This window comes from Beta vulgaris, chromosome 8, assembly GCF_026745355.1.
Source record: "Beta vulgaris subsp. vulgaris cultivar EL10 chromosome 8, EL10.2, whole genome shotgun sequence".
NCBI classification, from domain to species: Eukaryota; Viridiplantae; Streptophyta; class Magnoliopsida; order Caryophyllales; family Amaranthaceae; genus Beta; species Beta vulgaris.
In genome coordinates, this window is record NC_079209.1 from 55,723,187 (window position 1) to 55,738,840 (window position 15,654).

General features: G+C 36.8%; 3 protein-coding genes across 4 annotated transcripts; 2 read left to right on the forward strand and 1 right to left on the reverse strand.

Annotated features, from left to right (window-relative positions):
- Positions 1-574: 574 nt before the first annotated feature.
- LOC125492436 (uncharacterized) lies at positions 575-3,626 on the forward strand. Its single transcript, XM_048634917.1, has 4 exons — positions 575-803; positions 2,030-2,255; positions 2,831-3,043; positions 3,128-3,626. Exons 1-4 carry the CDS (start codon positions 575-577, stop codon positions 3,624-3,626), a joined length of 1,167 nt encoding a protein of 388 aa, XP_048490874.1.
- Positions 3,292-7,744, reverse strand: LOC104902446 (F-box protein At5g07610-like). 2 transcript variants are annotated; one of them, XM_048635067.2, is made up of 4 exons: positions 7,440-7,744; positions 6,916-6,965; positions 4,795-6,127; positions 3,292-4,408 (listed from the first exon to the last, which is right to left on the reverse strand). In XM_048635067.2, the coding sequence occupies exons 3-4, from the start codon at positions 6,061-6,063 to the stop codon at positions 4,364-4,366; spliced, it is 1,314 nt and encodes a 437-aa protein (XP_048491024.1). In that variant the 5' UTR covers positions 6,064-6,127; positions 6,916-6,965; positions 7,440-7,744; the 3' UTR covers positions 3,292-4,363. The 2 variants fall into 2 exon arrangements, with proteins under 2 accessions (XP_048491024.1, XP_048491023.1); XM_048635066.2 differs by lacking the exon at positions 6,916-6,965 and having other exon boundaries at positions 3,293-4,408.
- A 3,079-nt stretch (positions 7,745-10,823) lies between these two features.
- LOC104901998 (actin-related protein 6) lies at positions 10,824-14,802 on the forward strand. The gene is made up of 7 exons (XM_010689640.4): positions 10,824-11,787; positions 12,544-12,763; positions 12,854-12,917; positions 13,484-13,568; positions 13,728-13,778; positions 13,881-13,943; positions 14,026-14,802. Exons 1-7 carry the CDS (start codon positions 11,099-11,101, stop codon positions 14,159-14,161), a joined length of 1,308 nt encoding a protein of 435 aa, XP_010687942.2. The 5' UTR covers positions 10,824-11,098; the 3' UTR covers positions 14,162-14,802.
- The last annotated feature ends 852 nt before the right edge of the window (positions 14,803-15,654 follow it).

Below are 15,654 nucleotides of genomic sequence, written 5' to 3' on the forward strand. Positions count from 1 at the left end.
TCTCGAAACACCTCCGGCTTTGAAAACCAGAAAACACATATCCGAACCATAGATACCGATCATCAACTCGACCACGGTCACACTTCTCATCCTTTTGATTCACATGTCCCTTCATCAAATAGTCCAAAAGAACTACAAATTCTATGACTATAATATTTCAACACATATCTGAACTTATTTGAACCTATCTTAGTTTATCTGAACGTATTTTTATATAATAAGGATTACAAATAAAGTGAACATAATTGACCCATAGAATGAGGGTATTTTATCCACACATAAGGGCAATCACATGTGCAATTTTTTTTTCATATTTAGAATTATACGCTAAAAATCGCGCGGGATTTGAAGAACGAGTATAACAAACTTAGCTATTCAAAAACTTAGCTTGTTTTTCCCCCCAAATAAAACAAAACAAAAAAAGAAAATAGAGTTTGTTACTGATATAAAACAGGAATTTAAATGTTAGAATTAGGACTAATAAATTTGAGTTTAAATTCTTCATTTCTCTACTTCATACAACTTCTCTCACCTCATTCAACATCTCTCTCTAAAATCAGTAACATCTAAGAAAATGTCGGAGAACAAGAACACCTCTCTTACTCATGGTGAAGATGAAGAGAATAATCGCTCGGAAAAGAAGGAAGCAGACAAAATCTCTACCAAAGAAGCTAAACTGGAGGAGAAGCAAGAAAATGATAATATGGAGATCGATCACACAACAGCTGATGATGCTACTTTTACTGCTAGTGATGATATTTCAAATGAAAGTTCTGATGATGAAGTTGAAATTGACGATGATCGTAAGTTTTCTAAATATTTTTTTCTTCCAATTTTATTGATTAGTACAGTACATGTTGTGTATATTCTGTTTTGTTGCATTGTCGTTGTTAAAATGCTTTACTGATTTTTTTTTCATATTGAGTTTTAATAATTCGATTAATAGTGTAGTTTCAAGATTTAATCATATTGAAAGGAAATTCTAGAGAGAGATGTTGAATGAGGTGTTGATACGAAGATTTAGGAAAATTTAATGTTTGATACATAAGTGAAATCACATTGTTAGTAAATATTTTGATTATAATCATGTCAATAATCTGCTGCTATAATGAGATGCTTTGTAATTAAATTTTGTATTCTGACATATATGTAAACACCTTTTACTTTTTTTTTGGTCGAATTTATCAGTAAAACGATCTATAATATTTTTTTTTCTCAGAAAAACATGATTGATGGAATTCAGGATTACTATATTGTTATTTACTGTATTGTAAATTTTTACTGTGTAGTAGTAGTTTTCTACAACTTTAGTGCTTTTTTTTTCTACTTCCGACGATCATGTATATAAAGATTCAATCAAATTAAAAGAAAACTAGTGTTCTTGACGAAATGAAAAGAATGATATACGATATTATGATACATAATTCAACAGCATTGATATATTTCAGTGAAATCAGTTTATTAATCCAGACTTTGTATAATTAAGGTTATTTACTTTTTATTGCGTGTCCATTGTGTATTCTCGGATATATGTAAGCTGCATTTTACTTCGTTGATCAAACATATTAGTAGTCTATGAATATTTTTTTGAAAAAAAAAGCATGAAGAAGACATATATAATGGAGCGAATTTCCATTTTTCTAGCCAAGTTGTCTTCGTATTTGACACGTTTGATCTCGTATGTGCTGGCCTTTATATGCAGTGAAACATTTATACTATGTACTTTATGAGTTGTGTTATCTACTACCTTCGTTTTCTATTATTTGCAACGATTAGACATTTTCCCTCTCTATTTTATGTCAAATTGTTGCACGTAATAAAAAAACGGAGGTAGTATTAGTTTTTGTTATACTGTGTTAAGAGTGTGTAATTAATAAGTTGAGCTATGAGAAACATTTGGACTTTGGTTACAGACATATGAATTAGCAAGAAAATATTGGGTTAAAGATATAGCTATATGGGAAGCATCAACCTGAATCACAAGGGGTCAAGTGGTTTTTGATTTTATTAATGAATAATGTTTAAACAGGGATGAAGATTATGTGTCCTAAAACCAACCAAATCGTCCAGATTTATAAATCTGGACCTAGTGGAGTTGTGTCGAGGCTGATGACTGATTTTGAAGAGGTGAAGTTTCTTGGTGCTGGTGGCTATGGGTGCGTGGTGGAAGTCCGAAACAAAATCGACCGCCAACATTATGCACTAAAGAAAATCAAGTTCAATAGTTCAGAAATTGGCTATGAATATGTGGTCAGGTATATATTCTTTGAAGGGTCTTTTCTATTTGGTAGTGTTTGTAAGAGGGAGAAGCTACATGTGAGGAGGAAATGTGTCAAAGAATGATGATGGAATCAATGAAACAGTTGATAAGGGAAACTGTATATATCACTATCTTTTGAATTTATAAATTGAACATCTTAGTTTATTTCCAGTTAAATTTAGAAAACATCACTGTTATATGTGTAGTTGGGAATTTAATTTGTCAATTTTGGTTCATGGTTCATGGTTCATGACTGATTGCTTTATTACTGTAATTTGTGTAAAAGGAAGAACCTGTAGTGGATGGACCCCTTTATCTAAATATGTTAAGTTTAGGTTAATGTTATGTGTGATCATCTCATTCATCAATCAAGTATATATATACATAGAATGTAGGCAGTAGCAAATCAGGGAGTATAATGGAGGCAGTTGGAAATTTGGGGGGAAATGTGACAAAATGGATAAAAGTAAAAGAAGAAAAAGGAGAGGAAAGTAGAGAATTTAGGTTAATTAATCTCCATTTAAAGTTTCACTATCCTTTGGATTAATTAATAATGATCTACATGTGCAGGGAAGCTAGAGCTATGGCGAAACTAAATCATCGTAACATTGTTAGGTATCATACAGCTTGGTTGGAAAAAGATATAGTCGGAATTGTGACTAAGGAAGGGGATAGTTTTGATGATGAAGAATATTCAGAGGGGGTTGATGATGAAATCTATATTGTGGCAAAGGGTGAGGAAATTGGGTCCATGCTGTGCATACAACAAGAACTTTGTTATGGGTAAGCAAAAAAATTATAAGATTATTAATATGCAGTAGTTATAGTTGCTAATTGTATTGACATTTTCTTTTCAATTTTGCTTAGATCACTTGAAGATATAATGGGAGAGTTGGCAAAAGAAAAGATTAAATCCACATTTGAGCAAATTCTCAATGGGGTAGCTTACCTCCACAACAAGGGCATTGTTCATGGGGATTTATCTCCATCAAATATTTTTCTGGATGAGACAAAAGAAGTGGTGAAAATAGGGGACTTTGGCCTTGCAAATCTGTCCAATGAAGAGCACATCCGTCCAACCACTTGTTATCGTGCACTGGAATTAGGTGATCCTTGCATCTTTAGCAAAGAAAGTGACATTTACAGTTTGGGAATAATTCTAGTAGAAATGCTTGCAAAGTTTTCATACATTGGTGAAAAAATACGTGAGCTAAAAAACTTTCAAGAGAGTGAAATATGGCCTGAATCATTAAAGTCTACCAATGACATGACAAAACAACTCATCAAAGAAATGACAAACAATAACCCACTTATGAGGCCTACTGCAAACTACATCTCTTTGCAAACCACCAACCTTTCCATTTGAGTTTGATAAATATATACAGTAGGATAGGCTGTATACTTTGTTTCTAGAGTAACTCACAGTTGACATCTCAGTAGTTACATATGCTAGCAAAAGCTCAAGCCAAAATGCAACAGCAAGGAACTGTCAAAACTGCAACAGGAGCTTAGTGTGTTCATACCTTGTTCTTCAGATGTTCTTCTTTGTTCAGTTTTGACAACAGAATTTACACCTTGAATTCAGAGATCTCTTCAGTATCAGGATTATGAAGTGCAGATTGTCTGAAATCTGACTGCAAAAGTAGATATTTTTGACACACGGTTCTAAAACTCACTGCATTTGGTGTAATAGGAATAAATTGATCTTTCATAGTAATGCTAAATCAATAGAGGTTTTGTTAAGAAATATTGTTTTTCATTTGGCTTCTTGTTGTACTAGTGAGCAGATGTTTTAGTGGTAACTTGGTCCTGGACGTTTTCTAAATTTGATGCATGATCTCCCCAACAAAGGTTTTCGCTCCAGAATCTAGATGCCCCACTAATTATTCTGCTCTTCAATAACAACAGCTAACCCAAGAAAGAGGTCAAAGGTCGATCAAAATTCAAAATACTAGAAGGTAATAAAAAGCTCATGAGCTTGCAAATATTCAACTAAACTAAACTAGAATGATTTCCATGATTACTGTTGGATCTAGAGCAAATGCCAAAACACCGATAAATTACTTGTTGCAGACAAACTCAAACGAACCATAAGCCCATCTTTTACTGATCTGTGTAACACCAACGGTCATTTATGTCTTCATAGGTCTGTCAATCACAATTGAGAGGTGAGGATTAGCGAAACAGACATAAGAGGATGCTCCTCAGAAAACTCACACACTATTAATTAGACAAGCTGGCACACAAGCATGCACATACACATCTTACTAGCAGCAAAATCCAATCCATAATGTATGTCACAACTTCATGAAATATATCAGAGGAAATAAGACCTTAATCAGATAAAATTTACGCCACGAAGAAGATATGGATAGTGATGGAGCAGCAACCCAAAACAGAAAAGAACAAATCATGAGTCGGGGATTAACAAAAAAGCATTAATCAAATCAAAAACAATGTAGATTTCTAGGAAAGTGGGAGACACAAAATAAACACAAGCCAAATATCAAACAAATGAAGTACTGGATACTTACATCAATATTGGTGGTGATACCTCTGCACCAGTCCTTCAACGTGACAAATATAATTTTGTTCAAAAAGATGGGGAAAAAGTTTCCACAATGCGCTTCACAAAAGTGTAAATACCTCACTGATTCAAAACGATCACTTCCGATATGATACATAAAAATCGAAGATGCAGAGCCCATAAACAAGATGTCAGAGGTAGGGTGAAAAGCACAACACCGTAACCAGACATAACGTTGATGCCAGTGATTTTCTCGCACGTACTTCCAAAGGTGTTGCAAGCAGACTTTATGCTTCAAACTCCATTCAGTGGAGTCATTCGGACTGTCAAGCAACCACACACACACATGCCCGTCTTCATCCCCGACATAACAGAGAGACCCATTTGACACCCCGATAAACCCTGGCGGTGGCGGAGGTTGATCTTTCGCATGCGTAGGAGGGGATTTCTGACTTGGGCAGTTAATTACACTTACACAGGCTTTCATAGATTTAAGATCAATGCTTATAATCACACCGAACATGGACAATCTATAAACTACATTTTTCAAGTAAACAGAATGCCTGACCAACTTAAAACACTCCACAAGAGGTAGCTTTATTTTCACCTCGTGTGCCTTCCACTCTCCAGTTTGAGAATGAAATACATAGAGACATTGTGGCTGTTTAATAAGAGATAAAATAACCACCTTGTAGTGAATGGACTCAGAAGGGTCAAATGCTAATGACGCGTAGAGGGACAACAAACATATGGAAGGAGGAGGTAGAGGGACAGGCACACATTGTCCGATTGCAGGATTACACACGTAAAACTGGGGTTTAGGACACTGAACAAACAAAACTAAGCCATTACAACAGTCTAAGAAACTGGAACCACGATGATCAAATGGCAACAAATTTAAAAGTGACATACCATATGAACCAGCTCTTTGATCGGTAAAGTGGCTGGTAAAAGGAATGAGATGTGGTTTCAGAGGAGCGCTGTCAACATGATGGATAGAATCACGATAGGCCACAATGTGATGAAGTTGGTCTTTGACATCTTGAGGAGACGATGTTGATACAATAGGTAAGTCATAATCTCGAACAACACGAAAATAAACTCCAGAAACATGAGCCTCAGCTGACAACATGGGAACACAAACATGGGAGATTATTGTCTGCCATTCTTTCGAAACACATTTGCACTTCAACAGATCTTTCACAGGTAGTCTACCAAAAACATTAACCAACAGATCCTCACATAACGATCCAGCCTTGTTTTCTTTATTAACCATCCTATAAAAACACCAACAACTTACTTAATTTTATACTCTTCAATCCTTTATGATCATTGAACACCTGTAGATTACAAGTACACGTTAACAAACTGATAGGTCAGTAGATAGAAATTACTGAAATAGTGAAAGGCTTAAGCACACATATCAAAAAGATTGGCATAATCTGGATACTACCGATCCATACTCATGACTCATGGCACAGTAAAATTATATAATAAGCATGATCCTCATTACTCAAAAAGAGTTGGCGTGTATTCACTCCGGTCTTTATTAGTTTACTGGTTTCTTTTGCATAATGTTTTAGAAGAAACAATGTTGTGGGACATAGAAGGAAAGAGAAACTATTATTTTACGTTAAGGTTGAATGTATGTGTGATGGAAATTTAGTGATAAACTACTAAGGGACATCCCAAAAAGATATAAGGGTAAACTAATAAAGATCGGAGTTAGTATTAATCAGTTTATAGATGCATACAGTATGCACGACGGCACGAGCAATAAGTGGTTTGTCTAGCAACAAATATAGAAGGACTGTAATGTATTTTGGCTATGCGTGCGAAGTCGTATGACCCTATATTTGTTCAAAATTCAACAAAGATAACAACTTTAAATACGACTTCTAAATTCAGTTCAGTTTATTGTAAGTCTAAGACTGTAATGTAACTCACAGTGATATTTGGTTGTCTTCTTGTCACTATTATTATGAATCACAATCCACAGATACACAATTATATAAATATGCTCTGAAGAATGCATCCATAGAATTCTAGACCAAATCAAAATAGGAAACAAGTATCAGAATAACAAACATTCATGATCAATTAAATAAATGTTTGACAATTGACATACCAGTAAACCATATATTGATCAGAAGTTGTAGTCGATTGATTGATTTGATTCTGGAAAAATTATTAGAAAAGACGGTGTAATTTTAATATAAAAGTTGACCTAGTTACTAAATAGTTATCGAAGGAAATTAACCTATTTACTATTGGGCCAATTTTCTTTTTAATATTGGGCTTACTTAATTTTAATTTAAAAGTAAGCCGTCTCTTACAAGACAAACTCTTTCCTTAAATGTCATTATTTGTGATTATTGGTCACATATACTTACAGAGGCTAGAATCACTGTTCTACATATTCACGTTTTAATTATCAAGATCTTATCTTTTTATCAAAAAGGAAAAAAAAAAAAAATTCTTGAAGTCAAAAAATTAAATTAAAAAAAAAGAAAAAAATGGACCCAGAATGTGATTAAATTTTTTTTTTTGGCATTATACAGATCTGGGTGAAGTTGATTGAGTGTATAATTGCTATATATTACTATAATTAAGTTGGCCTAAAATAAAATAAGATTAATGAAAAGCAATTACTTGATGAAAGTCTTCACCGTCATCTTCCTCAGGGCCCCTTCCAACATATGTTTAATCTCCTTTATCAGCAAGGCAACAGCCAAAAGCAAGAGTCTCAAAAAAATCGAAAACCAAAAATAGGTGATTTCATATGGAAAATAATTGGAATCAAAAGGAAGTGAGAGTGCGTGCTTAATGAAATTAGACATTGAATGAATGGAATATGGAAAGTTTCAAATAATTTATGGGAATTGCATAAATTAATGAGTAATTAGAGGAAATTATTGCACTGTTTGACACATACAGCTTTCCCCGCTAAGCTGATGTTCTTTTGGACTTATGGTATGTTCTCTTCGATATAAAACAGCTGAACTGAACTGAACTGAATAGTGATATGTGAGAGTAAAAGTATTGTCAAGAGCTGAACTGATCTGAACTGAACTGAATTGAACTGAACTGAACTGAAAATAAGCTGGAGAGAACAGGCCCTTATTTTTATTTCGGTTCAGTTTAGTTCGGTTAATTTCAGTTCATCCTATTTTAGTCTAAAAGATTTTTACTTCCATCCGTCTCAAAATATAGATTTTGATTTTTTTTTTAAACGGGAATTAAAGTAAGTAGAATCGAAGAGAGATAATAAATATTTTTTTATTTAAATAAATGTTGTATGGGAATAGATGATTTTAGGAAAGGAAATGGAGAATAATTGGTGAAAGAGTATTAATGGTAACACTTGGGTTGAATAAACAAAGCAAAAATAAAATTCAAGAAGCAAATAAATAATGATGGAGACAAGGTTTTTCTAGACAAATTACTGAAAAATGTGTAACTAATTAATATAGAAACGAAAACTATATTTTGGAACACCCAAAATGAAAATGGGAACGATAGTTTGAGATGGAGGGAGTACTACTATCTCTATTCTCCTTAATCCCCGTGAAAATAAACGCAAGTACATACTAGATTTGCTCAACAAAGCCTCCATGCTTGACTCCTAAAGTCCTAACCGATCTCTACCCTCATTGAACCCCACCAACAGCTTACTGCAGGCTCGGGTATTGCCTTAGACAATCCCGCTGAGAATCGCACCTTGGTTGGCGCTCTCCAGTACCTAGCTCTCACACGTCCTGACGTGTCCTTTGCTACAAAAAGCTTTGCTCAATATATGCAACGTCCGACTACCGTTCACTAGCAAGCTCATAATCGCTTGCTACGTTACCTTAATGGTACACTTGATTGTGGTTTCACGTTACATCATGACTCTCCTCTTCATCTTCATGCATTCTCCGATGCCAAGCTGGGGATAGTGATGATTTTGTCTTCGCAAGTGCTTATATTGTCTATCTTGGTCCCAATCCTATTTCGTGTGCTCCAAGAAACAATAATTTGTGGCTCGATCCTCCACCGAGGCCGATTACAAATCGGTCGCACAAACCGCAGCTGAGGTTGTATCTCTTACATGAACTCGGTGTATCAGTTACTTCCACTCCGGCTATTTTTTATGATAATGTTGGTGCCACTCGTTTAAGTGATAATCCAGTCTTCCAAGCTCGCATGAAGCACCTTGGTGTTTTTTTTTTTAGTGAACAACGGTAGCATAGATAGATTAGTTATGGCTAAAAAGCCTATTACAATCCAACCTTACAAGTTCTTGACAATAATTAGGGATAAGGGGAAAATGCCTAATTACAAAAGGAGAATCCTCTCCATTCCGACACACATTTGCGAGCTGATCTGCCACTTGGTTATCTTGTCTTCTAACGAAGGTAATGCTGATTTTCCGGAAGTAAAGCTGCAGCTCCCTGCAATCCATGATAATATTACTATACAAATCTTCATGAGTAGTCTTAGAATTGATAATATCCACAGCCATTTTACAGTCCGAGTGGGCATGAGATAAATTTCTTGCGCTTGCAATCCGAAGGCCTTGCCTAATGGCAAGGAGTTCAGCATGAAAGGGGTTATTTGCATATGAAAAAGATTGGAAACCGAGTTTCCATCCACCTGTATTATCCCTAATGATACCTGCAATACTGATCTTGGTTTCAATGTTTACAAATGATGCATCTACATGTACATGAACAAACGGTGGAGGAAAGGGACGCCATTTCTGAAGAGGGTTAGCAACCTGAGTGTCTCGGGTGGGGAAAGAAGCTTGATATTCCTTAACAAGCACGACAGCCGAATTTAAAGTAAAGGAAGAGGGGGGGTACTCCGTTTGGTCAAAAACAAAACGATTCCGGGCTTTCCAAATCTCAAAACACAAACTAGGGAAAAAGCTAGACCACCTCAAGCCCTTATATTGATTTTTGACCCTAAGGCACTCTTTGACCCACTCACTCACATTGTTTTGCTGCCAAAAGGATTCGGGGGGTTCCAGATAGGCCCAGATTGGGGAAACAGATGGACAGTCCCGAATCGCATGAAGCGAGGACTCGACAGAGGAGTTACAAGCAGGGCAGGTTGAGGAATTAATGATTCTCCTATAACTAAGGAGCAGACAACTTGGGAGCCTATCCCACCACAATAACCAAACAAAGAAGCAAATCTTAGGAGGGGCCTTAAGTTTCCATATCCACCCACAATCCATATTGATCGAGCGATTGCTTACAATTTCATTATAAGCATTGGTGAGCGAGAAACAACCATTGATTTCCAAGGAAGAAGAGGCGAAATCACTCTTATGGTAATCCATAGGAGTGGCGAGAATTCTGTCTTTGATGAACTCGGGGAGAATGAAGGAAATACGGGTCAAGTCCCAATTATTATGAGTGATAATATCCGCTACATGATACTTCATTTCGCTTTCCATTAGCGGACCATAAATGAAATTTCTGATAGGGCCCACGCCTAGCCAATTGTCCTCCCACAACTTAATGTCTCTACCATTCCCAACCTTCCAGAGGGAACAATTTTTTAGCAGAGATGTCGCCTTTCCTATGTTCTTCCAGACGGCCTACTACATGCAGACTACCCAATTCCCAAAATCTTCTTTACAAGAGCTTGATAAAATTTGCAATAATTTTCTCTGGGGTGATACCAAGGACAAAAAGAAACTGCACTTGGTAGGACTAAAACATTCTTTTCTTCCAAAGTCGATGGGAGGCTTGGGAATAAGGGGTCATGGGGACCTTAACTTGGCTCTATTAGGGAAGCTAAATTGGAAAATGACAAAGGGTCCATCAAACCTTGCCAAAAAAAAAAAAAAAGCACCTTGGTGTTGACTACCACTTCATTTGTGAAAAAGTTCAAGGAGGTGTGCTTCGTGTAGCTCATGTTAATCAAGATGATCAGCTTGCCGACGCGCTCACCAAGCCGCTAGCTCGTCCAAGACTTCATACATTACTTTCAAGATCGGACTTTCCTGCCGGCAACCCGTCTTGAGGGGATAGAGTTGATGAAGTCAACTAGTATATTCTTTCCTATCTTACATATCTCATATCTTCTATTATCTCATATTCTAGAATGATCTTAATCAAACCAACCCTCCGCCCCCCTCTCGCTCTGTATACAGTCACTTAAGACTTGACTATAACCTATAAGGATGTAAATTATACGAGTCAAGTTTAACTTTAACATTTCTAGTCGAGCTTAAGTTAGAATTCACTCCCTCGACTCTCGCGAGTTCCCCCAACTCTAATTCACTCTCCCCTGTTCCTACAAAACCAGCATCATCAACAATGTCGTCAACAGTTATAGTCCTCGACAATGGCGGATCCACCATAAAAATCGGCGTAGGCGGTGACCGCAACCCAACACTGATAACCCCAAATTCCACCGCAAAATCACCTCATTCTCTCTCCAAAAAACTCTTAACCTCCGATCAAATCCTCTCTTCTGACCCAACTTCTCTCTCTCTCCGTCGCCCTATCGACCGTGGCTACCTCCTTAACCTCGACCTTCAACGCGACATCTGGGCTCACCTCTTCCGCACACTCCCACTTCCTTCACCTCACTCTTCTTCTCTTCTTCTAACTCACCCTCTCTTTTCTCTCTCTCTCTCTCCTCTTTTTGAACTTGTTTTTGAAGATTTCAATTTTAGGTCACTTTATGTTTCTGATTCTCCTTCTTTAGTTCATCTTTATGAAGCTAGTAGAAACCCTAACGGTGTCGTTTCCAGAACTCAGTGTAGTCTTGTGGTTGATTGTGGGTTTTCTTTTACTCATTGTGCTCCTGTTTTTCAGAATTTTACGCTTAATTATGGGGTTAAGAGGATTGATTTGGGTGGGAAAGTTTTGACTAATTATTTGAAGGAGTTGGTTTCGTACAGGACTGTTAATGTTATGGATGAGACTTTGATTATGGATGATGTTAAGGAAAAGCTTTGTTTTGTTTCTACTGATCTTCGCCGTGATTTGCAGATTGCTAGGTCAGTCTGTTCATTCTTATATTTGTGTTTTTGATGATATGAATTGAATTGAATTGAATTGATGTTAAGAGAGCGAGCGACTAAGTGCATTGATGTAGACGGGATTTGATTCAAGACTTTACTGACTAAGCTAGATGGCTTGAAAGTTTTTTGTTCTTTGTTTTTTGTTAGAGATAGAGATTGCTAGGTAGATCAGTTCTTGAATTATTTTCCTTTGTTTTACATTTGTTGATTTCCTGGTTATTTTGTATATTGATTCGAAATACATGAAATTGTATAGAAGATGAAAAAATTGAGAGTGGAACAAAGTGCTTTGTGATTTGGAGCTAGATGAAATTGTCCATATTCTCGGCTATTTTATAGAAAATTTCCATGGTTTTGGCCGTAAATGAAGTGTTCAAGTGTCCATACTTTTGCCAGATTGTTTGAGTTATGACACGAGATATGAGGTAAAATGAACACTCCGAGGAATATTGGGTTTGTATACTAGGTTGAATAGCTTATGGATGTTTTGGTGGATTTTTCGTTTTGTTGGTTTGATTTGGACATCAAGATTATATGGAGTTTTCGGATTTTGTGTCTCTTGTGAATTGGGAATCTTTGGATTAGTACCTTGATGTTGTCTATTGACATATAATAGCATATTGGAGCACTAGTCTATAACAGTATCCTCCACTTGCAATATACAACAAGTTGCCGGTTTGATTTTCATATGTTTGTATTATCACTTATCAAAAAAGTTCAATCTTCCTTCAGGAAGTCGGGCAAGGATAACCTTTTCAAATGCACATATGTGCTTCCTGATGGTGTCACTCACACAAAAGGGTTCGTAAAAGACGTGAAAGAAGCACAGAGGTATCAAACTCTATATGATGGAGAACCAAACTCTATAACCAGTGAGGAGAAGGCTGTAGATCATGATTCAGAAGATGAAGAGGATTCAGAGGACAGAAGAAAAGTTGATTTAACTCAGAATGTATAGCATAATCCCCTCTCCTTCCTTTGACTTATTTGGAGTTTCTTTTACTACATTAAACTCCTTTACAGTTTTTTTTGCTGGTTGCAGGAGTTTAACTTGACCAATGAGCGGTTCCTTGTGCCAGAGATGATCTTTCGCCCTGCTGACTTAGGTTTGTTTACCTTCTATTACTTTGACAATAGACGTTTGGCCCAAAAAGACATCCTGACTGCATTGTTCATAGATAATGGTTGATAATCATATGCAAGAAAAAGCCCTCTTTTGTTGGAGTAAGGATCCTCTATGGATCTATCCTACATGGTGTCTCATGTAGTATCCCAATAGTCATCATCTTGAGACCTCACCCACTTACATAAATTATTAACAGTAGTTTATATTAGATTAATGAAATGACAGAAATAAGAGGGGTGGGAAACAGAATCAGACGCTGAACGGGACATATGATCTCAACTCCTTTTGTAGAGGGAGCCATTAAAGGAATTGTCTTTGCCTTTTCTCAATATGAACCTTGAGTATTCTTATTCATGCTAATTTGTACTGCTGTTTATATAATGATGTTCTAAAAATTGTCTATTGTGTGTCTATGGGGAATATTTGTTAAGGACGGGTGTTAACTCTCTAGCCCTCTACTGTCTTCTGAATTTTTCCCAGTTAAATCTGTTGTTTTTCATGAGAATTTGACTGTCATAGAAGCATTAATGGTGACTGTTCTTCCAGGAATGAACCAAGCTGGATTAGCAGAGTGCATTGTCCGTTCTGTTAACTCTTGCCATCCTCTTCTTCACCCTGTGTTATATGAAAGGTTGTTATTAAACTTTTGCAAGATTATCATATCTAGTTATATATATATATATATATATATATATATATATATATATATATATATATATATATATATATATATATATATATATATATTTCTGCATTTTATGAACATGGCTTTTGAAATCATATTCTACAGCATCATCTTGACTGGTGGAAGCACATTATTCCCTCATTTTGCCGAGAGATTGTAAGCTCTATGTTCTTATTGAATCATTGGGTATAAAAGTAACCAATATGTTGAATACAACCAGTTCACTTTGAAGTTTTTGTTTCTTTCAATTCATATTAGGGAAATGGAGCTTCGACCATTGGTCCCTGATGATTACCAAGTGAAGATAACCACTCAAGAAGAGTAATTTTCTTCTTTAACTAGACAATTTTTAAGAGCTATTGTGCATACTACATACTTGTCTGAACGCTTTCTTCTTATCCAGTCCCATCTTAGGTGTTTGGCGAGGTGGTTCACTTCTGGCATCAAGTCCTGATTTTGAGACAATGTGTGCCACTAAAGCCGAATATGAGGAGCAAGGATCTGCACGTTGTAGCAGAAGATTCTTCCAATCAACTTAGGTTCTGGAAGCTAAATTGATATATGGTTCAATTTCTCCCTAAGAGATGTCGAAGTTATTGTGCCAGTGGTTCATCTGCAATTAAGAATTGCTAGGAGCTTCTGAACAGAAAATATACTACCAGATGACCTGCTCCTTCCTTACCCTCCATCTGTTACACAATTACACCCAGGGTATGATCGTTGCTATTCAATTGGGCATGTTGATATAGAGCAACGAGAAAGACCAACTTTCATGATTGGAGTGTTTTGTCGGGAAAGAAAGCGGGAGCTCGCCCTTTTTATAATTGCATTGGGACCTTAATACATGTAATCTCAGAGGAGCGACGTGCAAGAAAAAGGCTCAATTGAATGAAGAATCCCGATTATTTCGATTGGCCTATACTACCTCCATGATGTCCTTCCTGCTGTTTGAGGTGAAGAGCGTCTTTATTATAGGTAGTTTTTTATTTTTTGATTTGGATAGAGAAATGTATGCATCCTAGCATTAGACTTAGCCTAAGTCATCTTTCTTGTTGATAGTAGAGAAATGCAAGAACCGAACCAAATAAGGAGAGAAGGGCATTTATGCATAGTTGGACCTTTTAGACCTTAGCCTTTCAAATATGTACATTACAATTATAATCTAAAGATTGCAACTGAAGAGCGTGTTGTTTGAAGTAATGATTTATGATAATACTTGTTCATAACAACTTGATCTGGTGAGTGGGTTTTGGACAAACATGTTACTAATCGTCTCCTTGCCAGTTATAGCATTAATCTCTCATTCCCTTCAGCTTTGAGCCTGGGATTGTATGTCTGACAGCAAGCAAAAAATAGCGTGAAGGCAGACGTGAATAAGGTCTGTGGACGTCTATTGGTTCCGTAACCATCACGGCTTGGCAGTGATAGTATGAATGAGCTGAAGCTGATAAGAGGAAGGTGGTGTTGTTATGGTTTGAAGGACCTAAATTATGGTTTGAAGCTGATAAGAGGAAGCTGATAAGATACTACAGTATTATCTGTATGAGGAAGTTATCTGTATAAAATGTGATATGTTTAATTAGTAAACTCATTTGCTAAACGACGCCCTAAATTTTCCCATTAACGCCCTAAATACGTATAATATACGTATTTTTTTCATTTTCAGATTTTCTTCCTTCTAATACCTTCATTCTTCTCCCCTCTTCTCCCACATCAGACATCACCATTGGGCACCGGTTGAACACCACCACCGTCGCCGCCCCACCGCCGCCCCACCGCCGCCGATGCACCAGTACCGCCGCCGATGCACCAGTACCGCCGCCGCACCACACCGCCGTAATCCCACCCTCCTCTTCTCTGTTTCTTCATTGACAGATCTGATTTTTTTTTAAAAAAAAAAAACAGGGGAGCGTCCACCATGGACGCCCCACCACTGGTGGAGGCGTCCATGGCAGGCGCCCCACCACATGGTGAGGCGCCTGCCATGGACGCCTCCACCAGTGGTGGGGCGTCCATAGTGGACGCCTCCCCT